Here is a 26963-nt window from a genome sequence, read left to right as displayed (position 1 = left end):
GAAATAGTTTCACCACCCTTGATCATCGAGTTGAAGGTAACCAAATCGGTCTTTAGATCATTAACTCAATATAAAGGTATTGCACCACGTGCAATATCCTAGATATTACACATGACGCAGATATGTATTTCTTTTTTGAACTGCATGGAAGCCTGGTCCATCCTTTAGTATATCATGTGTTAAATGTTAGGGTTCAAATTCTCATATGTAACAACTAGTAAGGCAATAAAATTTGAGCAACTTAGAAAAATAATAATAATTATTATTATTATTGGCATTTACAATCTAACCCTTTTCTCCCCATCACTTTACCATAAACAAAGTTTACTTCCATAAAAAGAAATTTGTTTCATCCTTTCTTTGACTCATGTCAATCGTATAGAGTGTATAGACCAGTTTATTCTGACCAAGGAGACCGCCAAGACTGGAAAATGAAGGGCCAGGATCGTCCCAACACAAAACACTCATTCTCATTGGCTCACAGGTCGACTCCTAGTCTCCATTGGCCCACGTCATCGTCGATGATAGTTCTCTTTGAAACACCCATTCTCATTGGCTCACATGTCGACTCCTGAAACTCCATTGGTCCACGTCATCGTCGATGACACAGCTCTCCGAAACACTAACCCTGACATTCACGGCGGACCCATCCCTATATATTAAGGAGGGAGAAAACACTTGTTGGCGACCGAACAACTTCGTACTGACACTGAGAAACACAAACACGAATCTGAATTCTTCGTACTTTGTTAAGGGTTGGAGCTCCATGCGATGGACGGTGCGTTGAGACCACACGTGCATCTGATCATTCTGGGCATTCTTGTGTTCGGTGAGTGTTTGTTTTGCACTTACTTCTCTATTTATGATTTAAAAATGTAATTTTTAAATTTAAATTGTAGTTTATGGTTGAATAATCTAATTTTGCAATGTGAATGGAAGGCGTAATTAACAGAGTAGATGGTTTTGTTAACAGGAAGTTTATTTGCAATTTCTATTGCGAAAGAGGAAGCAACTAAATTGGGAACGGTAATTGGGATTGTAGTGTCCCAGAATTTTCAAAGCTATTTAAATAGATTATTTTGATAATGATGTTATTTTAATATCCATTGTAGCTAAGGATTTTAATTCTTGAGAAATTTATGAGAGTGGTAATTAGAGAATGGTAATTGGTGAAATAATAGGATAGTAAATGGTAGGTATAAGGATGGTAGAATAAAAAGGTAGAATAGTATAGGATAGGTAGAATAGAATAGGGTTGGTGAAATAGTATAGGGTTGGTGAAATAGTAAAATGAGGGTATAATTGTAAATTGAAGATAGAATGAGGGTATAATTGTAAATTGAAGGTAGAATAGTATAGGGTTGGTGAAATAGTATAGGGTTGGTGAAATAGTAAAATGAGGGTATAATTGTAAATTGAAGGTAGAATAGTATTTGATTTTCTCCTATAAATAGAGCTCTTCTCCTTCACAATTTTCACCACTCAACTCCTCTCCCATCTCTTGCATATATTCTTCCTTCTTCCGCTTTTTACTCGGTCTTTCTTCTTTCTAAGAGTGTTTACTCAGAACAGAGAGAGAAAGGGCGAGACCAAGCGCTACAAGAAAGAAAGAACACAAGAGATAGCGGACTTTAGAAATTAGTTTCAAAAGATATACTAGTGGTGTTAGTCATATTGGAGCAACTAGATTCCTTCATACCACTTTTAGCTTCAGTCTAGAGGTAAGTAAATTCACTACCCCTTCTAAAATTACTTCATGTCATGCTATTTATTCATTCTTTATTTAATTGTAAATGATTATTTTATTTACGTATTATGAAGTTATGTTGCATGCATGAAGGATTTCTAAGTGAATTATCTAGAAAGTTTCTATTTCTTTAAACGCTTTCTAAGTACAACAAGTTTATATTTGAAAAGGTTTCCATTTTGAGAAAAGAAAGTTGAGAAATGATGATGTTTATAAGAAAGAAAAATGATGATAAACCCTCCTACATGTTGCCCTAAGATGCATCAAAAGAAGTACAAAGAAAAGTACAAGAGATGAGATAAATGTTTATGAAATGAGGGCACATGTATGGAGGAGAGTATTTTTGGCCCCAAGATAAGTAAGAATGAGAAGAGTTCGGTACCGATACTCGGATGGAGGCGAAACCACTGAAGGAGGCTATGCCAGAAGGTGGTATTCCATCAATTAGACCGTTGAGTGCACCAAGAAAGAGTTAATTGACGGTCGGGCATGGCTGTGGCCACAGTTCAGTGCCATGGTCACAAGGACCCGCAACCCTCGTGCACAGGGGTAATAGTGTACATGGGCCCTATTATGAGAAAATGATACGATATTTTCAACGATGATATGCTATGATGATTTACAAAGATTATTTATAATGATGCATTATGATGATGATTTATAAAGATGATTTACAACGATGATCTATTACTAGATGTAATAGTATGTATATGTTACGGGAGATGCAACCGTACATACAGATATTATTATGGCTAGAATTATATTTATTTGCGAAAACGATTTTCAAAACTGAGAACAAGGAGTAAAACTATTTATGGTTGTGGATTTTACTTGCTGGGCCCCCTTTGGGCTCATTCAGTTTTATTTCTTGTTTTCAGGTAGAAAGGATGCTGGAATAGGAGGCCGGAATGGGGTGGGAATAATTATTAATTTTCAAAGTCTTTTCATATAAGTTATTGTAATGATATGATATTCCGCAACTAAAGTTTAATGTTTTCTAATTTCGCTTGTAATAAAATCTCTTGAATAATGTTTTATACATTTTTCGTATCCTTTAAAATCAAGTACTCTGATAGACCTTATAGATCTTTGCAATAACTTTTGTTGTAAAAGAAAAAAAGTGGCAAACTCAGCCTTAACGGGCTGGGGATGTTACAGGGATAGACCTGGGCACAACTTATTCTTGTGTGGGTGTTTACAAGAATGGGCATGTTGAAATCATAGCCAATGATCAAGGAAACCGGATCACCCCTTCATGGGTTGCATTCACTGATGGTGAGAGATTGATCGGTGAGGCTGCTAAGAATCAGGTGGCTGCAAATGCCGAGAGGACCGTTTTTGATGTTAAAAGACTTATTGGAAGAAAGTAATCACTCTCTCTCTCTCTCTCTTGTGTAGATGATATTATGTGTTGTCAAGGCTCTAAAAACTGTGGTTTGGTTTCTATAGGTTTGATGACAAGGAGGTGCAGAAGGACATGAAGCTTGTTCCATACAAGATTGTGAACAAGGATGGAAAGCCCTACATACAAGTCAAGATCAAGGATGGGGAGACTAAGGTCTTTAGCCCTGAGGAGATCAGTGCTATGATTCTAACAAAGATGAAGGAGACAGCCGAGGCATTTCTTGGGAAGAAAATTAAGGATGCTGTTGTGACAGTTCCTGGTAACTGTAACCCTTTTGTTTGAAATTTGAATACCAACAAGATTGATAGATATGCTTGGTGATGGGCTAATTCATACTTTGTATTGAATTCTACAGCTTACTTCAATGATGCCCAGAGGCAGGCTACCAAGGACGCTGGTATTATTGCTGGGTTGAACGTTGCAAGGATTATAAATGAACCAACTGCGGCGGCCATTGCCTATGGTTTGGACAAAAAGGGTGGTGAGAAGAACATCCTTGTATTTGACCTTGGTGGCGGGACATTTGATGTCAGTATCTTGACAATTGACAATGGTGTTTTTGAGGTTCTTGCCACAAATGGAGACACTCATTTGGGAGGTAAGTACATTTGCTTATGATGTTTGCTCTCTATTTGGTTAATAATGATTTCAAGTGAGTACTGGGTAGAGAACAATTTAGTCTGGAAAAGGATTAGAGGTTTAATTAATATTCATTCAATTCCCTTATAGGTGAGGACTTCGATCATAGAATCATGGAGTATTTCATCAAATTGATTAAGAAGAAGTATGAAAAGGACATTAGCAAAGACAATAGGGCTCTTGGGAAGCTGAGGAGAGAAAGTGAGCGTGCCAAGAGAGCCTTGAGCAGCCAGCATCAGGTCCGTGTGGAGATTGAATCTCTCTTTGAAGGTGTGGATTTCTCTTAACCATTTACCAGGGCTCGATTCGAAGAGTTGAACAATGATCTCTTCAGAAAGACCATGGGACCTGTTAAGAAGGCTATGGAAGATGCCGGATTGGGCAAGCACCAAATCGATGAACTTGTCCTTGTTGGTGGAAGCACCAGGATTCCAAAGGTTCAACAGCTTCTTAAGGACTATTTTGATGGTAAGGAGCCAAACAAGGGTGTGAACCCTGATGAAGCTGTAGCTTACGGTGCTGCTGTACAAGGAAGCATTTTGAGTGGAGAGGGTGGTGATGAAACCAAAGGTACTTTTACTTACAATTATAAGTTATTTGAGAATTCTTCATCAATCTTTTAAGAATATGACTACAGGTTTACTGACTACTCTTTTCTATTGAATTGTATTTAGATATCCTTATCTTGGATGTCACCCCGCTCACTCTTGGTATCGAAACCGTTGGTGGAGTGATGACAAATTGATTCCTAGAAACACTGTTATCCCATCCAAGAAATCCCAGGTCTTCACTACTTACCAGGATCAGTAGACAACTGTGACAATCCAGGTACACGATCTTTTTGCATGAGTTCTTAGTTTAGCATAAAGAGTAGTCCTGATGCCAACTTGTTTCTCTCCAACAGGTTTTTGAAGGGGAAAGGAGTCTCACAAAAGACTGCAGATTGCTTGGGAAATTTGATTTGACTGGAATTCCTCCAGCTCCAAGGTCTTTTTCCCATGCCTCTTTTCAATCTGTTTACGTTCTATCAAAGTTATGTGTGCTTCAACTTTACTAGAATTGGCTTGTTTTATTTGAGCAGAGGAACTCCTCAGATTGAAGTCACATTTGAGGTTGATGCCAATGGTATTCTAAACGTTAAAGCTGAAGATAAGGCCTCGGGGTGTTCTGAGAAGATCACAATCACCAATGACAAGGGTTGGCTGAGCCAGAACGACATTGACAGGATGGTCCGGGAGGCTGAGGAGTTTGCTGAGGAAGATAAGAAGGTGAAGGAGAAGATTGATGCCCGAAACAGCCTGGGGACTTTCATTTACAACATGAAGAACCAGATAAATGACAAGGACAAACTTGAGGACAAATTAGAGTCTGATGAGAATGAGAAGATTGAGACAGCAGTTAAAGAGGCACTGGAATGGTTGGATGACAATCAAGATGCTGAGAAAGAGGATTATGAGGAGAGGCTGAAAGAGGTGGAGGCTGTTTGCAACCCAATTATAACTGCTGTCTATCAGAGGTCTGGTGGAGCCCCTGGCGGCGGATCAGATGGCGGCGAAGATGATGATGATGATTCCCATGATGAACTCTAAAGATATAAGCTTTAGGTAGTGCTAAGAGAATTGAAGAGTAGGATAAACAAACAATGTCTTTTTCTAATCCAATTCTTTTTGGTGTTTGGCTTAGTAGAGTGGAAGGAAACAGTGTGAGGGACAAGGTCACTACTTGTCCTTCCTTTTCTTCTGTCCGATTTTCACGTGGTGACTTGTATAGAGAGATCCTATATTAGAAGATGGGTTTTGTACTTACCACAATTAATTTTTTCAGCAATCAAAGTACAGGTAGTTGGTTTTCGAGATTGCAATCTTCTTTATATATATATATATCAAATGCATCATTCATCTTATTGTGATGACGTGGTAGTGTTTATCAACCATTGAATTAATTATTTATTTATTAGTACCCATCATGTAAGTGTAGTATGTGAGATTGTTACATCACTTTTGTGGAATTAAAAAGTGATTTTTAGAAGTACTCTTTCCCTAATGATTTAGATACTAGATCAACTATCTAAATTTTCCATAACCTTTATTAGAAAGGAACCAAGATTAGCCAGTATTCGTATTTTGCAGCCCCACAGACAAAGTTTCTCCAAACTAAGGTATAGAACTTCCAACCCAATTTGAAAGAAAACAATGAATCCCACAAAAAGCACATTGTTTTCTAACCAGTATCAATCTGTCATTCCTTTCAAGTGTGGTCATTTCTCTTTACAAACCCTGTGAAGCCATTCCCCAATTTCGACAGTATTATTCTTAAAGATTTAGTCTCATACTCAATACTTACAATCATATCAAGATTTCAGAAAACAAACATTCCAAGAAGTTACTTCCGTTACTTCTATTGCCACTTTTTTTTTTTTTTTTAATTTTTTATTCTATTCAAAGTGGGGGAATGGAAAAGGGAAATTACAAGAACACAAATAAAATCAACAAAGAAATCCTAGTAACAGTCGAGAATGAGTCAATTAAATGACTCGGCCCATCAAGTGAACCAATACGGCCAAAAGAGGCTGTTATAAACAGCAAAATTCTGTAAACGAAACAACACTCCAAAGGGTAGCCGACCATCAGTAGTCGAAAAGGAGAGAAAAATCTCTGTCAAAAATTATATTAAAAAAAAAGAAAAAAAAAAAAAAAAAAAAAAAAGGAGGCCAAATCAAGGATCTAGCCAAGAAAAGATGCAGGGTGAACAAAAAATTACAAAGAAAAATAAAGAGACAACAAATACAATAAATTAAAAGCAGAATAAAATCTCTTAAACCAAAAGTCAAAAACACCAACGGCAAAGATGGCTAAGATGCGTCGGCCCGGGATGGCCGAAAGGGTGAGCGAGAGGCAACGGTGGGAGGAGATGATGCCGGAAACAATGGTGGAGGGGTGCGATGGGTGGTGGGGCTGCCAGTGGGAAACCAGATCAAACTTCAAAGAAACCAAATTGAAAACCCATGACGGATCCGAATGAAAATGTTGTTGTCATGGCTCGGAAGAGACAGTGGAACGTCGGAGGAGGGGCTGGAGTTGTGATTTCTGACAAAGATAGAATAAATTGCACAAGGCGATGGATAAAACCGGACAAAAGAAATCACTGTTGAGAGGCAACATGGAGAGAGGAAGAGGGATAGAAGAGGAAAGGCGGGGGTGGGAAGAACCTGGTCAGCCGTTCTTCCCACCCCCTTAGTCTTGCTTTTCTCTATGGAGGCGCTAGAGAGAAGAGAAAGAAACCCTAGGGGTATATTCTATTGCCACATTAAATGCACAAGTGCACAACTTCGAAACAATGAATCAAATTTGACAATTCCATAACAAAAGAAAGCATATGCATGCTGTTTCAACCCCTTGAAATCAAACTTTATATGTTCTTTAAGTACAGTATCGGGAAGAATGGGAAAAAAAAAAAGTAATGGTGAAGGGGCAAGGGCTAAGGTAGAAAGAACTTGATCACTAATTTCATATATCTGAAAGATATAAAAGTTGTAAGGGTTATACAGAAGCATATACACATCCATCGAAAATTTGTCAAAAACAAATTTGACAGAAAGAAACCTAAGACTAATAAGCTATCAGTCAATCTGCTTCCCTGCAAATTGCATCCAAGGCCAGTTTGCCTCACACAGATCAGAAGGAGAGTTGCCCTCATTGTCCTTTATATCAGTCTCTGCATTTTCCTTCACAAGATATTCGGCAATGGCTTCTCTCTCGCACACAACAGCATAATGCAATGGGGTTTGGCCGTCATTATCCTTCCAATAGAGAGAGACAGACAATATTAATAACAAAAAAGAAAGTTGAAAAGGCAAAGAACTACTTTTTCTTATTACCCACAGCCTCACATTCCACCTTGATACAAAGAAAGTACCATTCGAGCTAAAGCTCATTGCCCGAGGCAAAAAAATATACGCATAAAAGAAGAAAGACCATTACAGGTTCTTTTCCCATCGTTATATTTCAAAAGACAAAATGTATTGAGAGCAAGAAGGCAGTCCAAAATGCCAACAAATGATACATAAATAAACTACCTTTGCATTTACATCAGCATTCCTGCTAACAAGCAATTCAGTGTTCTTAAGGTGGCCACGATCCACAGCCCAGTGCAATGGAGTCCGTCCCTCGCTATCTGCAATCAATTTAGTTAACTGTTTTAGAAAGCAAAATAAGTTTTGATTATCCTAGATGCAAACAGAGGTTGAAGCTGGAAAAAACTCCTCTGAGCTCTGCCTTTTGTTAGAGGAGAGCGTAATACACATCGAGAACAGAAATGGTACAAGCATTGATTGTCAATAAAGTTTTTATAATTTTCCAGCACAGCAAAATTGAGCTTCTGAAGTTAAGCTACTACACATCATTCATGCGTCCAAAACAATTTCACTGCTATCCTAACAAGCTTCTGCCAAAGGTTGCAGCAGGATTCCAAAATCTAAGGATATCTCAACAGAAATAGTTAAAATATGAAAAGAAAGAAGAAGAAAAAATGCACATACAAATGATACATGAGCCTATACATCTACCCCAACAAGTGGAAACTATGCCATGATTAAAAGAACCCGAGCCAAATAGAACTGAGAAGAGTACTGGGCAGTTCAAATCAGATGAGTTGAGAGCTTGATGTTGACCTCAGATAAAGCCGGTGTTTTCTAGCTTTGGTTAATTAATACTTAGGTGAACTCAAGCTGTTCTCGAGCTGTTTGAGCTTGTCAGTCAGTCCAATCTAACATGCAATTTTTTATCAATATCTACCATCAATAATCCAGATAATCATTATAAGATACTAGAAAGGCTACTTTTTCTTTTGTCAATTAGGTCTACCTTAATTGTACAAAACTATCACAGAGTCAAACCTAACATTGCCCAGCTTTGGCTTCTTAAGCAATCATGCTTGAAAGCATGGCTCATTTAAACAAGTGACCTTCTCAAGAGCTGATCCTAAGCTGTTCACAAGAACTTGCCCTGTTTAATTACCCAAATAACTCTATTAAAGACATTGTAGAAAAGCCTCTAGGATCTCAACAACCATGAAAATCCAACAATGATATCGATATCATTAAGAAATTGTACAGATTTAACACTGGAGACAGTTAAAAAGAAACAAACCCCTCAGATTTACTGAAATGCCACTTTCGATACACTTAAGCAAATTATCCACTTCTCCTTCCCTAGCGAAGGCATGAATAGCGTCCATTTTCCTGAAAAGTAAAACAAGAAGCATTTAGCTCAGTCAAAAGAAAGGAAGAAAGAATTACTTTTGACATTGTCATCAATAATTTAACTCTTCCAACATATCGTATCTCTTGGTGAAAGAACTTTATTACTAAGGAACACTTAACTTACAAGTTAGTTTTCCTGAAAAGTAAAACAAGAAGTATTTAGCTCAGTCAAAAGAACGAAAGAAAGAAATACTTTTGACATTGTTATCAATAGTTTCTCTTCCAACATATCGTATCTCTTGGTGAAAGAAGCTTGTTACTAAGGAACAGTTAATAGATTTTATAAGTTATTTAAAAACTTAATGCTTTGTAATGCTAAGAGTCATGGATCTAACAGATACATCATGTTAACTCATTATGCACCACTTAGCATTCCAAAACCTAGCTATAGATCATAAAACTACTAAATGTTTCCTTCATTAGCAAGAAAGACACCTCTCAAAACCTTTATCAGTGGTTGAACAATAGCAAACTAAATTGCGGTTTTTTTTATTATGTAATTTAATCTCATTAAAAAAAATGCAGAAGGTCACAACCCTGCATACAAGAGAAACCCCTAATCAAGCGAATCATGTTAGTCATGCTCAATGACCAAAAAGTAAACCTAACAATCTTATAATCATTACATTTAAATTGAAAACAGGAAGTTAGCGTTGTAAAGACAGCCTATCTCATTACACAACCAACACAAAAATTACTAAAGGCCCTCTCTCCACACTATAAAGTTACAACCAGACTAGTCATCAGCAAGCAGCCAATAGTCGAGTCAGATATTAAAAATGGATAATCCAACTCATTCCAAAAAGCACGAAATAAGAGAATAAAAAACCAGCTTTCTTTGGGTGGCGTTTTTCTTTTGTTTTGGGATGGGGGGATGCAAAGATCATGAGGCAAAATGTAGTGTAGCTGGATCAAGGTCAATTATTCTAGCATCTTCTTGCACCCAAACCATCTACTAAACAATTCCAATTTTCTTCTCATCTAATCATCAGTCATCTATACATAATCTCTTGCAGCAGGCCAGGCAATAATGTTCAAGGGGTGCAGAAAATACAACATAACCTTTGACAGGAAATTTTGTCAAATTTTAACTCATAGGAACTTACAAAATACCACTGAGAAAAAGCCCTCATGGTTACTCTTCCAAGACATCAGTCATCCCCACTATACAATGTCATAGAGAGAAAACTGACTCCAGGCCCCTCACAAAAAGACCTGAACAACTCCTGTTTAACCTGACTAGCTGCTAAGGGTTGCGAATGGGTATACACACACCCTCATACAGGATCCCCAAATTCAGAATATAAGCAGCCTGCAGCTGAGTCAGATCAAAGCCAAGCCAAGACATAAATGCACACGCTCCACATGTATGTTTACACACAACCACTTAATGGCACATGAAACCATCTTCTTGACAGAACTAATAAAGGCTTAAAATAATAACACTGAACCTTTTACATAAGAAGTTCCAAGAACCTTACAACTCATTTCCAGATTCTTCCTCATAGACAAAAGTGCTGAAAACCGGTCCCATTGGCCCTTTAGCATCTTTACTCAGTGCATCACCTTCTCCACCTCTGCTCTTCTACTTATACATGAATCAAAAAACCAGGAATGGGTAGGGAAAAGAACATCCAATAGAGAATACGAATATGAACAGGAAGCACCAAGAAACAGCAAGCCGGGAAAACAAAGATTCTCACCAGAGCTGAACCATCCAACCAAGAAGGATATAACTCTGATACTATATCAATGTACTTCTGCATAGCTTCCTCAGGAGGCATAGCACCCAATTTCTGCCATGCTTGCCTACCACACAACAGTCAATGGAAAAAAAATTCACATGCTCAGCCAGGAAATCTTAAAGTAGTAAACATAATTCAGCAGCCTATTCAGATTCCCTACACATCAAAACCTTTTATATGCAGCACTCCATATATAGAATTTTGTAGTTATGACCTAACTTGTTCAAGAGTATCATTCGAGGCAAATTTTGACTAGAACATTTACATGTACATATTTCACCTGAAGACAAATACAGACAAAAAAGTTCTCACAGTTACAATCACCACGTCTCATGCTGTGCTTCTAATTTGGCAACAATTAGACATATGTCTCACAATTAAAATGTGCTTCTAATCCATCAATCATCTTTCACCCTTACACCCACTCTATTAACTTTGTTGCTTAACATCGACTACAAATACTCACACGCACCCTCAGAATACCCAATTTCCCATTGACCTAAAGTCAAATAGCTCAAAACCTTCAATTCCACATACAATCAAACACACCCCAAAACCACATTGGCCCTTACCACCAAGCCCATGCAATTACATTCCACATAGAACCCACGAGACCCACAAATCAAATAAATAAACCAAAATTACCCATTCAACAAAACGTACAAATAAACAGTACACAAACCAAAATTACCAATTACCAAGCTAGTTCAATCACATTCCAAACAAAGCCCACTAGACCCACAACTGAAACAACCAAACCAATAACACCCATTTAACCAACACAAACAAAAAAAACCAACAAAACTCCAAAGATAGACAACACAAATACCACTTGGCCCGAGCCGTGACCTTCAAAGCCGAGGGCTGCGGCGCACTACACGGGCCCTCGGTGGCGATCTTGTAGAGCCCGTAGAGCTTCAGCTGGGCGTCGCTCGAGACCTTCTCGGAGAGCCGATCAGCCGCTGCCGCCGCCACAAACGCCGTGGCCGCGCTGAATATCTCGTCCAGCTCCGTGCACTCCACTCCCTCCCAATCATCGTCGTCGTCGGTTTCGACATCGCTGCCCGGAACGCTGTCGTTTCGGACGCTGCCGTGCTCGGCGACCACCGAGTCGGTCTCGTGTGCCAAACCCGGGTTCGGGTCGTCTGGGATTTCGGGTTTTGGGGCGGAGCGAGTGATGGAGAGGTTGTCTTCTTTGAAGGAGAGGACTATGGAGATCAACTTCGCGACAAGGAACGAGAAAATGAGGCCCAGGACTATGGACTGCACGAGCTGTTGCCAGTCACCCATGGTTGTACGATGAAGCCTATGAAACCAATAATTAACAAAAACCCTAAACGCTTAGAAATGGGACATGAGAGAGAGCTATAAACCCTAGAAATTGAGGGGTTTGATGTGAGTGAGTGAGAGAGAGAGAGATGGGACAAATCTGAAAGATGACGAATTGTTTTTTTGATATGATTCAGACGGAGCGCTACTGTAGAGAGGGAATTTTGCACCAACGGAACGCACCGTATTTAAATGCATTGTATGAGAGTGAGGATGGTTCCGAACTTCCGATCAGCTTTTGCATCTTTTATCGGATTGATTTTTTTTTTTAAGTCTTGAACCATTATTTTTAAATTAAATCATTAAATGGCTTTTTGGTTTAAATTCGGATTTGAGCCTCAAAACAATTTGATCTTAATGTTTTTTAGCCGAAGAATGCTACAAACGCAACTCTTATACAACTTTTTTGTAATTGAACTGAAATAGAGTGCTCATAATAAATTATTATATCAACTTTTATTAAAAAAATATGCATAAATCCAATGATTTACGAGCACTCCACATCAACCAAGTTATACAAAAGTTGTATAAGAATTGAGTTTTTAGATTTACTAATTTCTATCTCACGAGCAACACCTTAGATGTGTATTTTCAATTATTGGACATCAACCTCTTAGTCTCTCCAACTCCAATTAAAGCTATAGTGGGTCAAGTTAACATATGCATCATTAGTATATGTGTTATGATAATAGACATGAGATATATCATGTCAACCATTATTTATTTTAATTAAGAGTTTGAATATATAGCACTACGGTGCAATGTTTTATTAGAAGTAGGAGTTTATAGTTTATTTCATTATAAAGTTAGGAGTTTGTCTTCAAGCAATTGTAGGAGTTTATGGGCAAGGCTTACATGCAGTCCTTCTAAACTACTGCAAATCTGCGGTAGTTTAGAAGGAAGGCTGAGATCTTCCAAATGGTGATTTTACCCCCAAAACGGCAGTAGATGCTTTTTTTTATATTAAAAAAAAAAAAAAGGGCAGGAAGATGCCCCCGTTAATTCTCATCTCTCACATCTCTTTCTTCTCCAAAACTTATCTGAGTTCTCTCTCTGTTCTCTAATGCACTATGGGTAGAAAAACCCAAAATCAACAAAATCTCTAGCCTCTCGGTGCTTACCAACGCCGACAACCCTAAAACGATGATGACCTCTCTTATGCTTCCAATCCTGTTGTCACTATGGGTAGAAAAACCCAATATCATAGACCTGGTATTTCTTAGGGTTTGTGGTGCAATGGTTTTACCCAAAAATGGAGTCCCTGCCTCCACCCAGAAGAGCGGCGATGCACCCGGCAAGATTGATGATCACAGCGGCGATGCACTCAGCGAGATTGATGTGCATTGCGAATTTTATGTTTTTGGGCCATTTTATGGTTGTAATTTTTTTATTTTTTATTTTTACCTATTGTCATTTTGAGTTGTAAAGAAATCAAATTAATTTCATAAATATGTTAATTGTAATTTGGCACATTCCTTGGATTATGATAAATTTTCTAGAATTGTTGTTGGCATGTATGGCTACCTAATAAGTTTATAAATGCTCACTACATGAATTGTCTTCGTGTCTATATTTGGATTACTTAGCTTGTAAACACTTAATCTACTATGATTATGTTGAAGAAAGCCGATATTGTATATTAGATATTAGATCCTCCAAAGTCAATTATGCTTAGATCTTTTAGATCAATGTTATGATGCTTTTGATTTTATGTCTTATTGTCCATAAACTTATCAGCTCTAGTCAAATTGTTCATTTTACTTCTAGTTCTTTCAGATATAGCTAGAGCAAGTTTGGTTGTAAAGATGAATTTGCCCAGACAGTTTGTGCACTTCAATTATGTTTCTGGTTGCGAACTCTCTGCTTGCAGGTTCCGTCTTATGTGATGCTGGGCTACCGACGTTGACAAGCATCAAGAGGTTGGTGGTTTTGTCGATTTTGGGTTTTTCTACCCAAAGTGCACCAGAGAAAAACCCAAAATTACCCCTTGGAAGTTAACGGGTCATCTTCCTGCCATCATTTAAAAAAAAAAAGCGCCTACTGCCATTTTGGGTTAAAATCACCCCTTGGAAGATCTCAGCCTTCCTTCTAAACTACCGTAGATTGCGGTAGTTTAGAAGGACCGCATGTAAGTCTTACTCGGAGTTTATGTTTATGTCAGAGTCAGAGTTTATCTCCAAGTCTTCTACTTTGATTCATGTACTGGTTGAGTCCCCTATTTAAAGGGTGATCAATTAGTAAAGAGTAAGCATAATGAATGCCAAACATTGTGTTTGAAAATGAGTTTAAGATTTCTTTCATACTTCAAATCTAAAAGGTTATTCCCTCATAATTTAAATTCTATCCTTAAAATCAGTAACGTAACAATATGCAACTATCGATATTTGGTGATATGAAGGACTCCTCCAAACTCTGATTCAAGGCCCACCCATTGTTCATAGATTAATTACTTTTTAACAAAAGGAGAGAGAACTAAATATATTATAGCTCTTTCAATGGATTACCATTCTTCAACATCGAACACTATCCATAAGCCAATGAAACTGTTATGCTAACATAATATCATTACATATCAATGCCTATAATCATTTATTCTATTGGCTAAAAGGGAAGAAAACAAAATAGAAGAGAAAAAAATAACTTTAAAATGGTCTTCATTGCAATTCACTCCATTCTCAATACTTGCACCTTCCATAGCCTGTTTAAACATAAATGACAAACAGAAAAATGAAAACCCTTTCAAAATGCCCCCAAAAAAGGAATAAGTGATTATTAAAATGAAAAAAAAAAAAAAAAAAAGTCTCATATACTTACTTGGATCCACATCAGTGATGGCTCCAGTTTGTTCAAAATCGCAATCATAGCCGTACATTCCCATGGCTTGATAGTACACATTCATTGCATAAGCCGCATGGGCACGAACTGTGTTGGGCTCAAAGCACGCCCCTCCTTCTTCGATAGGCCCACAGTTCAAGCCCAGCCCACAAACATAATCAATATTCCTTTGCAGAGTATCTGGGTCAACCCCTGTTTTGGGCAGACACCATTGTTTTCCCTCAACTGGTGGCATTGGGCCCATTGGTGGAACACCTGGTCCTGGAATTGGGCTGATTGGTGGAACACCTGGTCCTGGGCTTGTATCTGGGCCTGGGCTTATATCTGGGCTTGGTGTCCTATCAGGAATGGATGACCTAGCCTGCCAGAGCCAAGTCCACAAACCAATCAAGCATAAACATAATGACGATTAACAAAAATGTGTTAGGGTGATTATCGGCTGCGGCAGCTACCGTGGGCCGTAGGATCCCAACATCATAGACGGGTGTCATATCAGGCTGAAACAACCCGAAGTTCCTCTCGCACGTTGGGCCAGGCTTGAGATTTTCATTGAATAGGGCAAAAATGTACGTCTCAAATGTCCGGTTGGGCATGAGTGGCGTCCCGCTACCGGAATTCACATGTCGAACAAGGTTTCCATTGTAATCGGCTGCACTTTCCGGGCTAACGCCAACTTGGGATGAATCTCCCACGGAAGGCCAGCCCGTTTCCGCTATAACAATTTCAATGTCGTCAAAGCCCAATAGTTTCATGGCCGAGAAAACTGCATCCAATTGAGCATCCAACATGTTTGTGTATAGAAGCTTGGTGTTCCCATCAAAAACCCCTGGATTGGGCCTAAAGAGTGCATAATCCAGAGAGTCCGGGGAGAAGCCAAAATATGGATATGGGTTTACCATGAAAGGCGAATTGGTGGCCCTGAGGAAGGCAAGCAAGGGTTTGAGCACATGGATGTCGTAGCCTTGTCTAAATTTGCCGGTGGATGGCGGGCTTGAGGATGACAAAATGCCCAACGAGTGGGGGGTCGAAACCTTAATCCGCCGGTCCAAAGAGGCCGCTGCAAGCGCCGCGTGAAGGGTTTGCACGGCGGGGACAAGGCTTGCAATTAACACCTTATTGGCGGTGGATAATACTTCGTTGCCGACCAAAATTCGGACGAGGTTGGTGGCGGGTGTATAAGGTTCGACATTTGTTTTCACCCATTGTTGGGCAAAGCTTAGCTTGGTGAGGTTGGGGATTTGGTCGTTGGGCACCGTGATTGTGACTTCGATTCCGGTGTGAGCAAAGGCTCGCAAGATTGCAGGGTCGGCATCAAAGAGCCTCACACGGTTGATAATGGTCGATTCTAAAAGGAATTTTGCAACTTCGGCCGGCGGAGGAAGATTGTTTGCCACTGTGCCATAGTTGACCCCGATGTTTCCTTGCACTCCTGATCAGCAACAAAATAGTGACATCTTTAGAGTTCGATTTTGCAGGTCAAATATGTATTTTAAACAAAATGGCTTTTTTATTAGGAGGGAAATCAGTCCAAAAAGAAATATCATACGATTCATTTAAAATAATACAAAAGAAATATCATACAATTCATTTAAAATAATACAAAGTGTATATAAATATTTAAAAATTACATTATTTTAAATGGGTTGGAGGATATTTTCTTCAGACTGATTTAGAGGAATTTATGTCATTTTTATTATTATATAGATGAAGAGAAGATTCGTTTTTGGTAAATGATCAAGTATTCTGCTAACTCTGCTCCAATCTATGAACAAAAGACATTTGATCCCTTTACAGATACCGACTAAAAAAATTGTATAGAAAATGGTAAAATTTATGAGTGGCTAGTTTAATTATAGACCAAAATCTTTAATGTAGGAGGAATTTGTGTATTTGGACATACCTTGGAAGATGGTTGATGCAAGGATGAGTAAAACTTTGGTGACCATTGAAGCAAAAACAACACCAGTAGGCTTGTCCATGACTGTACTGGCCATGGGAGATGAAGACGATGAATGGCGCAATGGGGGCAGCCATTGCTGAAGAAGTAACCTTGAGATGCTTTGCTTTAAGATTGGGGAAGTTGTTGGTGCTAAGGGTTGGATTTTTTGTGAGAGATCTTTATTTTTTGTGTTGGCTTTTGGAATTCTAGCTTTGCCTTTGAGTCTCTTCTATCACAATCTTCTTGTTGTTTGGGAGGAGATTTTTGATAACTTATTCAATAAAGTGTCATGTCTCTTGATTTTACTCTACCATGAATACAAGCAAGGAAGGTGATGCTTGGTAACGGAGAATTTGCTTTAGTTGAAGTGTTGGACACCAAGGAGAATAATCTTTTCTTACGATGGAGAAGGAATTGTAATATAAACAACTCTAAAGCCTCGTTCTTTAGTTTTTACTTTTGCCGTAAATTACCCTTTGAAGAGGCTAGGGTTATATTGTTGGGAGGAATAATGAACGGGATAGGATCTATTGTTATTAGACTGTCAGAAATTTGTAAAAATTTATTGGATAATCTATCTGTCCTGAACAACTTAAAATACGAAACTTTATTACCTGAACTTACTTGTCCTGAACAACTTAAAATACAAAATTTTAGACAAGTAGACCTTATGACTCATTTATTTTTGTAAATTTGAGTGACTCATCGAAGAGAATCTCACTCCAAAATAACTTGAAGGTATGATGCGTTTAAGTCTTGGTCAACAAGCAATGCCTTGTCGTGATCTCACTCTTTGAAAATTTGGCGTAAAAGATACCAAATTTAACAGCATTCCAAAATATTTTCTCCTATCTTTAGTAATTGTTTGTAATGGTAACAATTTTTTTTTTATTTGGAAATTACCTTTTGCCACTATGAACTATAACACTTTAACATTTTTTCCTCATAAACTACCAATTATACTACTTTGCCCCCATGAACTATCATTTTGTACCCAAAACCTCATTTCGTCAGTCAAAGCTGTTAACTCAGACGGTTAATCCGTTACTTTATCCCATGAACTACAAAGCATTGTCACTTTAATCGTGTGAGTTAACGACTTTAACTGACGGAAGAGAGTTTTAGGCACAAAATAGTAGTTTATGGGGGGCAAAGTAGTACAGTTGACAATTCATGGGAAGAAAGTGCCAAGACGTTGTAGTTCATGGGAATAAAATATAGTTTCCCCTAATTTTTTTCAAAACAAAAATATTAACAAACAATTCAAAAGATAAAATACTCAAATCTATTATACACCCAATTCGGATCTAGCTTCACTGATTGAAACAAGACAAAAAGTTTCTATTACGTACCATCGGTTGTGTTAGGCAATAGAATGGAAAAAGGAAGTGAAACGATATTGTAGTAGATTTGATTAATATGAGAAAAAAAAAAAAAAGAAAAAAAAGTAAGAATATTTTGTATAAAAAAATGAAAATTTTATTTTGTAGTAATTTTTTTATTTAAATAATAATAAAAAGTGATTAATGTGATATAAAAAGTAAAAATATTAAAATTAATTTTGAGAAATTTTTTTTTGAAGTTTTTGATCCGGTCTGGCACTTTGCCAAACACAGCCTCGATCCGCAACAAAGGGCCAAAAAATAGAGGAGATATTTTGAATCACAACGTCAGCATCTATAAACTTGTCTTTACTCCCCACTTGTCTGGTCGAAAAAACACAAAAAAGAATAATTACGTTATGTTTTTGGATTATATTTATATCTGCATTGGCAGTCTGATCACAAGTTCACAACCCGTCAAATTTTTTTTTTTTTTGTAACAACCCGTCAAATTTGACAACTCAGAAAAGCCCCTTTGGGGGAGGGAATAATAATAGTACTCCCATTTACCTGTTTAACATAATTTAATTAGAAAATTTCTGTCAAAAAAATCAGAAAAAAAACTCATAGTTTCGCTAAAAAATAAAGCATGTCAGAGAAGAAACTTTTTTGCTGACATTTAACAGAGCAAGACGCCAAATATGGAGGGGTACTGAAAGATGTTGGAAATTGAGGGTATGTCCGGGCAAAATGCTTTTTAGCTGAGACAAAAATAATAATAATCATGGCAAGTACGACGCAGATTTGTTTGTTTTTTAAAAAAGAGTAAGAGAGATTTCATTAACAACCATCTAGACATGCGTAGAAGATTCAGGTAATTAAGGAAGTATTTAATTAATTATATTTAAGAGGTATTTTTATTTTTTATTTTTTAATTGAACAAGAATATCATTCTAATATAACTAATTATATATTTTATTTTTCCATTCAAATAAACTAGAGATGATTCTAATTCTAAAACTTCAAGGTGTTTGCATGTGTAATTTTTTTATATTATTTTTGACTCAGTTTAAAATTGTGAATATATATATATATATATATATATATATATATATATAGATGTTTTAAAAAATATAATTGAAAATAAAATAACAAATATTACAAAAAAAGAAAAAAGAAAATATAATTTATTTTATGTTGAGTTACATATAATTTTCTTTATGTAGAATTTTATTTGTGAAAAACAAAATTTAATTACCTTACTCTAAACTTTATTTGAACGAACGAACTTAATCAATATGTAAGTTTTACGTTCAAGCAAAATGACTTGCTACTTTAAGGTGTCATGAATTCAATTTTTTTTTTCTTCTTTTCATCTAAAGTTTCAATATCTTGGAAATTTTTATTTTTATTTTTATTTTCATAACCATAATTGAGCCTTAATTAAAGAGCATTTACAATAATTGAGGTCTTAAATTTTTCTTTTTTTTTTTTTTAAAAAAAAACAAACTTAATTATACTATTAGTAATTTGGGCCTTAAACAGCCACCTAATTAGCCTAGCCAATGAGCCAACTATGCTCGCTCTCTCTCTTTCTCTCTATCCAAACACAAGTTTCGGGCAGTGGGTTTTTTTTTCTAAGCAATACTCAGGGGAGAGGGGTTAAATTCCAAGACGATTTGGCTCATTTAATTTATATATTGTTAAAGCATTGACTGAAACTTATTAGTATGTGTATATATATATATATATATATATATATAACGACGGAGAATATGCCCCCCCCCACCCCCACTATGTATTTATAGTTTAACTGCTAGCTTGTTAATTAGTTTATGGTCAACCTTATCATTAAACTTAATATCAAAGATTTGGTCAGTCAGCATCAACTTTATTTTTTATAGGTTAGAACGGTGGTTGTAAGATTCTACATAAATATTATATATATAAAAATATAAAATATATACCCATCGTGGCTAGCTACATGCCAAATTAACAATTAAGTAATTAATTAAGAAGTACTCTAACTACAAATCATGGCCCTAAACTTAGCTTTATTCAGCTTGCAGGTAAGACATCTACTGTTTAGCTTTATCGCCAAAACATGAAACACAAACTTTTGACAAATCAAAGAAGAAACATCAGGAAGATCCGATACATTTTTCTTCCACTACTCCCAATATTAATTCCAAACCCTTAACACACAACCCCAACCAGCTAGCTCTTATATATATATATATGATCGGGGGATTAATTGGTTATCTGAATATTGGTGTAGTAAGCAATTGAAAAAGAAAAAGAAAAACAAATTAAATATAGCGGGTATTATTTCATGACAAATTTTGAAACTACAAGTTTATGAAAATATAAATAGATTATTTTTATTGGTTTTAATATCAAAATGTATATATATATATAGTCTTCAAATTAATCTACCAAATGGTTGATAAGTGTTGATACATTTGTTGTCCAACAGTCTCCGATTGGTGTAAACGGTATGTGTTCTTCACATTCTTCGTGGCATCTTTGATCTTCAATTTTGTTGGCCTTCGTGCTTCTTTAATTCCTACAAAATAATAGTCCATTAGAAGAACTCGCTTGTAGGGTGCCGGCGGGTCTCACTCCGATGTCTAAATTAGTTTCTTTCAGAATTTGATATTCTCAAAAATGTGGATGTATTGCCTACCTTAAGCTCCATAGCATGTGCCTATATATAGTGTAGGTTGCCTAATGATTAGAATGGTAACCAGGCGAGGAAAATGGGATTCAAGAGTGATTGATGGATGAATTAATAACCCTGTTTCCTGACTGTTATGGTCAATGTAAACCCGACATTGCAATCAATGTGATCTCGATCATTAATTTGGTGATTACGAACGAGATATGCGCCCCCAGTCATTAATATGCTTGACTGTTATGAATGAGATATATGCTTGGAAGTTAATCCTAGACTTTCTCTTGATTTTTGATATTTTGACCCGTATTTTAGAGGTACAACAATTATCCCCCAAATTCTTTTATTCGAGGAACTTGGATAGGAAAATTTTAGCATGTCTTGGGGATTCCACAACCTATTCCACCCGAGATCCAATGATAAAAATCAAGACCCAATGGTGAAAACCAAGACCCAAGGGTGAAAACCGGAATCCGAGGGCAAAAACTGAAACCCTTTCTTCAAGACTTGATTGAAAAACCAAGTAATCACTTTCTTTGACCCGAGGGTAAAACCGACCCGAGGATAGAAAACATTCATCTTCAATATCCGAGGGTCGAATCTGAGACCCGATGATAAAATCCGAGACCCTCTCTTCAAGACTTGGTTGAAAAATCAAATAATAATCTACTTTGATCCGAGGGGTGGACCCGAGACTCGAGGATAAAAACCGAGATCTTCTCTTCAAGACTTGGTTGAAAAACCAAGTAATAATGGTGCTCTCCTGATGGACTATTATTTTGCAGGAATTAAAGAAGCATGAAGACCAAGGAAATTAAAAATCAAGGATGCCACGAAGAATATGAAGAACAGTGAATCACACCGATCGAAGACTTTTAGACCAAAAAATGCACCAACAATAAGGGTGCTTATTTCATAGAACTTCATAAACCCCGTTCCTTGGTAGAAATTAATAAACATGCATGGTTAGCAGCTGGGCGGCGCTGGATACAACTACAAACATCAAGGGAAAAAAGAAAAGAAGAATTAAAAAACATATATATATATATAGCCGAAGCATTTAACTGTGTGCGGCCTGGATATATAGCTCCTGGCTGGTGGCTTGTTTGGGTAGCGAGAAAAAGAAAAAGAACTTATCTGAAGTAGGGTGCATCAAATTAAGGATTTTGAAGACAAGAAAGATGATGATCGAGAAGAACCCAGATGCAAAATCTTCCACTTTTAACATTGCTTGCTCAAATGAGCATCTCAAAAACAGTAGCACCCAGCATCATGGTGATCAATCAGCATGTGCAACTGTGGTTGGAATACTCATTTGAGCAAGAAACGTTACAAAGAAGGAGTCCACAATTCTCTCTCTCTCACACAATGACACAAACAAACAAAGCCATATCTGATATATGAGCCCTAGAATCAAGGCTTTATTATAAGCAGCAGGGGATCTACTACCATATATATATATATATATATACAAGTACGTACATGCGAGAGACAATGCAAATTACCAAAAGGACACACGAGGAATTAGGTTAAACACTAATCTTGAGATCTTTTCGAGGGGTGTTATGGGTAACATGAACTTGTTGGATTGATTGAGAAGGGTTAATGTGAAGAGAGGGCATGACAGTCAGTCCAAATAGTTTACTCAACGGATGAAGGAATTGTAGGTGTTGATGGAAATTGGAATGGCAGCTAAAGGTGGTTTGATAAGCTAGCTCAACAACCAAATGAAACACCGATAAATTCCAAACAAATATTAGATATATGTGTTTTACAAGCAACTTTTTACAATATATATACCATTCTGGCCATTCTTTTATTTCTTTTTATTTTTTATTTTTATCTTTTTCTCCATCTTTCAGTTTGGGGATCCGGAAGAACAACAATTCTCACCTCCACCAACTATATATAATCATGTCAAGAACAAGAAGAGTGCGTACATACAAATATGTCTTTTACAATAAATTATAGAATATGTTCCTATCCATCATTGTTTATTCTTTTACTATATTTATCAAAGTTGGTTAATTTATGTCAAATATAGAAGGGCCCATGGGGTAAAAAAGTCCATAAATTAATGGTATAGACAAGACTTATCTCAATTAATTACTATGTTGATGTAGTAGCTACAAGGCCTACAATAAACCCTTATATCACTTTTTGTTAAAGATAATAATGTTAGAAACTATTTTTTTGTCTTACAACTATTTATAATGTTGATCTAGCAGTTTCAACCAACTCTTAATTATGGGTACTTAACTATACTTAGAAAAAAAAATATATATATATATATAGTTCAACCAAGGATTAAAGATGAAATCTTTTTACACTTTGTGAGTGTATTAATTTAGATGAATTCTTTGTATGGAATATAATGTCTCTTACCAATTAAATAGTTTCACCATCTTTTAGGTAGAAATGTACATTGTGGTCACTTGGCCTCGGAGGATTGAAATCCTCAGCAATAATAGTTGGAGAATTGTCCATAAAAAATAGCTGAAATTTTGGCCATTGAATCTCATCCAAGTGTATATACGCTGTCATCTCCAAGGACTGATTGTAGGTGGCGGCCACCTCCTATGGCAAAAATGTTTTTTTATTATTTTGTTTTTCTTTTTAAAATTTAAATAATATTTTATTATTTTTTAATTAGCATGGCACATGGCAGCATATATACCCTTTGATGAGATTTAATGGTCAGAATTTCAGCAATTTTTTATGGACAATTTCCCATCTATTGCTAGGATCCCAATCCAGCCTCGGAAGCAATCGATTATTGTTATGAATTTAAGATTTGAGATATTGCAAAGGAAATATAAAGGTGAAAGTGTCATAATAGGGATTTGGTTTCTTTGCACTTTGCTCGTCGCTATTCGATTTTTGTTTCCATCTTCTATGAGTCAAAGTTCCAGCTGGACAAAGTCTGCAACTCCTCAAAGTATACATGTGAGTTGCTCTACTTGCCTCCATTTGTTTTCTTCGTGAATTTCACTCGATCATCAGACTTTGGAACGCCCATTTCGATGGCACTGTCAATTCATTAATTATTTGCCAAAACCCTCGTCACTAGGGACGGAGCCAGGAAATTTTATGGGAGGGGGCCAACCAAATTTTTTTTCGATTCTTTAGAATTTTTTTTATAAAAAACAATTATTTTAGTTGTTTTTTTATGAACTAAAGACTACCGTAAGGGCAAAAAAAAATGGACATTTGAAAGTAAAGGCCAAAAATAAAAAACCTTAGTGGGTATGGGCCAACAAAATTAAAAATAGGGCCAATTTTTTTTTTTTTTTAGGGGGCTAAATAACTAAAATTAAAACTTTAACTTTACTTTTTTTTAATTTTTTTAATTTTTTTATTATTTTTTTTACTTATAATATTTTTTTTCCTTATTTTGGGGGGGACCATGGCCCACCCCGGTCCCCCCCTCCCTCCGTCTCTGCTCATCACTAACGTGCTTCATAACTAAGCATATCTATAATTTGTTAATTTCAACTGTATACAGAATTCTTTGGCTAATGAGAAGTGATACATTTCTTAATTTTTTTCTTTCTAAAAGTTGGTTCTCAAGATGCAAATGATGTGTCACCATTATACGGGATTTATAAATTTGAAAAATGTGTCACCGACTTATAATATAGTGACACATCAATAATTAGGAACCAATCTTTAGAAATTTTTTTTGAAAAGTGTAACATTTCACTTGGCTAATTTTAAATTTTTTGAAGGAACATTATTAATTAAGTAATAATTTGAAAGAAGTAAGTGAACTTTTCATTTTTATTTATTATTTGAAAGAACGTTTGCACCGTATTCACATCTCGTGCAATGAAGTTATTCATCATATGTGTAATAAAAAACTTCATATAAGAAGTTACTTGAACGCTACCACAATTAAACATGTGTCCAACACAACCGGTATAGATTAGATTCACTTAGGATCACTTAGGGTTGAAAATGCGGGTGGTTAACTACTAACCGCTCGTTAACCGCTTTTAAAGACGGTTTAAGGTTTTGAAAAAACTGTTAACCACCTATATATATGTGATATAATATATTTTATATCTATATATTTAAAAATATACAATGAATGGATAAAAATCTAGAGATGATGTCGTATATATGCAGTAGGGTAATATAGTATTACCATGAAAACGAAGTTTTTTTTTATAAAAAAAAAAATTGTAAAAGCAGTTAGTGGTTATTAGGGTTATTAACCGTTAACTGTTGGTTAATCGCCTAAACGATTACGATTAGGAGTTTTAGCCAATAAAAACTAACCTTAACCACCTTTTCACCCCTAACTTGAACCCTACCACGATTAATTATTGGTTGAGTTACATTTATATGTTCAATTGCGTTCCAGAATTCTGTATGAAAAAGAAAAGGAGAAAAAAGTAATCATCTTGGTAATCAATTAATTTCATTTTTTTCTTACAAAAATTAATATCATTTTTTTTTTTTACATTAACAAACAATTTTCTTCATAATTTCTCTCACTCAGCTTACTTTCTCTTAAAAATTCGCATCGCTTTTTATTTTTCTAAGACAAGCTAAAAAAAAATTATTTTTTGAAAATCCCTTCCCTCTTTGGCCTCATTCTGCGTTGTGCTATGTTCCTGGGTAGGAGGGATGGGCTATGCCTTCTCCCTCTTCCCCTCCTCTTCTCCGCTTTGTGCAATGTCTCTCCCCCTTTTATTTTTAATTTCTATCAAATATAGTTAACTCCTGTCAAATTCGTGGCCAAGCCACCCCAAATCAGCGGCTGTGAGAGACTTTGCCACCTTTATTAGTAGTTTTCGAACCACCTTCTTTTTTTTCTTTTTTTTTTTGTGATAATTTATGTAAAAAAAACCTATACAATATATTGATAATTCGAGAGAATATTAAAAATGAAGTGGACTAAGGGGTAGATTAAGAAAATAAATATACTTTTTCTTTTTTAAAATCATTTATTTACCCAAAAAAAAAAAAAAAAAATCATTTTTCTCTCCCTAAACATTCAAAACTCATTGCTTTTTCAATCAAATCTTGTCCTTTTTCTTCCTTGTTTTAGTCTGCTTGGAGTTGGCAGGAAAGTTAGGGAGGGAAAGGGTGGAGGGCTCACGTCGACATAGACAGTGGAGAGTCTAGAGACTAGTGTCAGTACATTTGAAGACGGAATAGGAACGTTCAGTCTAAAATGGATCAAAAAAAATATTTAGTTTATAGCTAAAAATTTTAAGAAAGAATTATAAAGTCACAAATAAGATATTGTTTATTAATTAAAAATAATAATAAAATATTATTTTAAATTTAAATAAAAATATAAAATATTAAGAGATAGTTGACCGCTCCAATTAGGAGCTGCAGTGGCTTCGGCCAATCGCTCCTTCATATTTTATAATTTTTTTTAATTTTTAATTAAATCTAAAATAAGATATTTTTCAGTTTATTTTGAATGGGTGAGGATCTATTCCGTCTTGTCCTTTTTCTTGTTCTAATTTGCTTGGAGTTGGCAGGAAAGTTAGGGGAGGCCCGGGAGGAGGGGGCTCACGTCGACATAGACAATAGAGAGTCTAGAGACTAGTGTCTGCGCATGAAGACAGGGTTGTGGGGCGAAAAAGAAGAAAAAGGCTTGTAATTAAGGCTCACGCGATAATGACATTTCAAACCATGTAAATCATGTAAACAGTACAAAATATCAAGATGAGGGTTGATGTTATAATCACTAAAATGTATTCATTTATAGAAATGAATTCATTGGAAAAAGTACTGATTACATTTATGGAAATGAATACAACAAAACTCAATACATTTATAGAAATGAATACATCAACTCTCAGTTAAGGGTGTGGAAGTCAATGTATCCCTCTATGTGTTCAACCGCTTAAAAGATATTTGAAAATTGAGACCAACGAGTTATGAAGATTACTGAACCATCAGCATAGACAAATGATATTTATTAAAAAAAAAAAGAAAGTGTTAATATCTAAGCACATAACAGCTGCAACCTTTAGGGTGCGTTGTGTAAAAATTTTCAATACGAGATTTAAACCCATGTCATAATGCGTGTTCAACCACTTGAA

At 36.1% G+C, this 26963-nt stretch overlaps 4 protein-coding genes across 4 annotated transcripts; 2 read left to right on the top strand and 2 right to left on the bottom strand.

Annotated features, from left to right (window-relative positions):
• Positions 1 to 771: 771 nt before the first annotated feature.
• LOC132167167 (luminal-binding protein 4-like) lies at positions 772 to 4358 on the top strand. Its single transcript, XM_088512823.1, has 5 exons — positions 772 to 829; positions 2906 to 3113; positions 3197 to 3411; positions 3508 to 3750; positions 3882 to 4358. Exons 1-5 carry the CDS (start codon positions 772 to 774, stop codon positions 4076 to 4078), a joined length of 921 nt encoding a protein of 306 aa, XP_088368949.1. The 3' UTR covers positions 4079 to 4358.
• A 337-nt stretch (positions 4359 to 4695) lies between these two features.
• LOC148587789 (luminal-binding protein 3-like) lies at positions 4696 to 5625 on the top strand. The gene is made up of 2 exons (XM_088513402.1): positions 4696 to 4778; positions 4873 to 5625. Exon 2 carries the CDS (start codon positions 5018 to 5020, stop codon positions 5378 to 5380), a length of 363 nt encoding a protein of 120 aa, XP_088369528.1. The 5' UTR covers positions 4696 to 4778; positions 4873 to 5017; the 3' UTR covers positions 5381 to 5625.
• Positions 5626 to 7274: 1649 nt separating this feature from the next.
• On the bottom strand, positions 7275 to 12316 carry ACBP2 (acyl-CoA binding protein 2). Its single transcript, XM_059606437.2, has 6 exons — positions 11626 to 12316; positions 10755 to 10860; positions 10533 to 10636; positions 8939 to 9030; positions 7867 to 7964; positions 7275 to 7590 (listed from the first exon to the last, which is right to left on the bottom strand). The coding sequence occupies exons 1-6, from the start codon at positions 12084 to 12086 to the stop codon at positions 7411 to 7413; spliced, it is 1041 nt and encodes a 346-aa protein (XP_059462420.1). The 5' UTR covers positions 12087 to 12316; the 3' UTR covers positions 7275 to 7410.
• Positions 12317 to 14598: 2282 nt separating this feature from the next.
• Positions 14599 to 17414, bottom strand: LOC132185972 (O-Glycosyl hydrolases family 17 protein). The gene is made up of 4 exons (XM_059599797.2): positions 16861 to 17414; positions 15413 to 16389; positions 14940 to 15321; positions 14599 to 14823 (listed from the first exon to the last, which is right to left on the bottom strand). The coding sequence occupies exons 1-4, from the start codon at positions 16952 to 16954 to the stop codon at positions 14801 to 14803; spliced, it is 1476 nt and encodes a 491-aa protein (XP_059455780.2). The 5' UTR covers positions 16955 to 17414; the 3' UTR covers positions 14599 to 14800.
• Positions 17415 to 26963: the final 9549 nt, after the last annotated feature.

The sequence above is a fragment of the Corylus avellana genome, chromosome 2 (genome assembly GCF_965113065.1).
Source record: "Corylus avellana chromosome 2, dhCorAvel1.hap1.2, whole genome shotgun sequence".
Classification (NCBI taxonomy): Eukaryota; Viridiplantae; Streptophyta; class Magnoliopsida; order Fagales; family Betulaceae; genus Corylus; species Corylus avellana.
This window is presented reverse-complemented; position numbering and strand designations above follow the sequence as displayed.

What these genes read in the sequence shown, in the direction of transcription:
- LOC132185972 (XM_059599797.2), bottom strand. Translation starts at nt 16,954, where the DNA reads ATGGCCAGTACAGTCATGGACAAGCCTACTGGTGTTGTTTTTGCTTCA. An exon ending in TGCATCAACCATCTTCCAAG is followed by an intron (nt 16,390 to 16,860) that starts GTATGTCCAAAT and finishes GTTGCTGATCAG; the next exon opens with GAGTGCAAGGAAACATCGGG. An exon ending in CATCACTGATGTGGATCCAA is followed by an intron (nt 14,824 to 14,939) that starts GTAAGTATATGA and finishes ATGTTTAAACAG; the next exon opens with GCTATGGAAGGTGCAAGTAT.
- LOC148587789 (XM_088513402.1), top strand. Translation starts at nt 5,018, where the DNA reads ATGGTCCGGGAGGCTGAGGAGTTTGCTGAGGAAGATAAGAAGGTGAAG.
- LOC132167167 (XM_088512823.1), top strand. Translation starts at nt 772, where the DNA reads ATGGACGGTGCGTTGAGACCACACGTGCATCTGATCATTCTGGGCATT. An exon ending in TCTGGGCATTCTTGTGTTCG is followed by an intron (nt 830 to 2,905) that starts GTGAGTGTTTGT and finishes GGGATGTTACAG; the next exon opens with GGATAGACCTGGGCACAACT. An exon ending in TGCTGTTGTGACAGTTCCTG is followed by an intron (nt 3,412 to 3,507) that starts GTAACTGTAACC and finishes TGAATTCTACAG; the next exon opens with CTTACTTCAATGATGCCCAG.
- ACBP2 (XM_059606437.2), bottom strand. Translation starts at nt 12,086, where the DNA reads ATGGGTGACTGGCAACAGCTCGTGCAGTCCATAGTCCTGGGCCTCATT. An exon ending in GTCACGGCTCGGGCCAAGTG is followed by an intron (nt 10,861 to 11,625) that starts GTATTTGTGTTG and finishes GTTGTGTGGTAG; the next exon opens with GCAAGCATGGCAGAAATTGG. An exon ending in ATGCTGATGTAAATGCAAAG is followed by an intron (nt 7,591 to 7,866) that starts GTAGTTTATTTA and finishes CTCTATTGGAAG; the next exon opens with GATAATGACGGCCAAACCCC.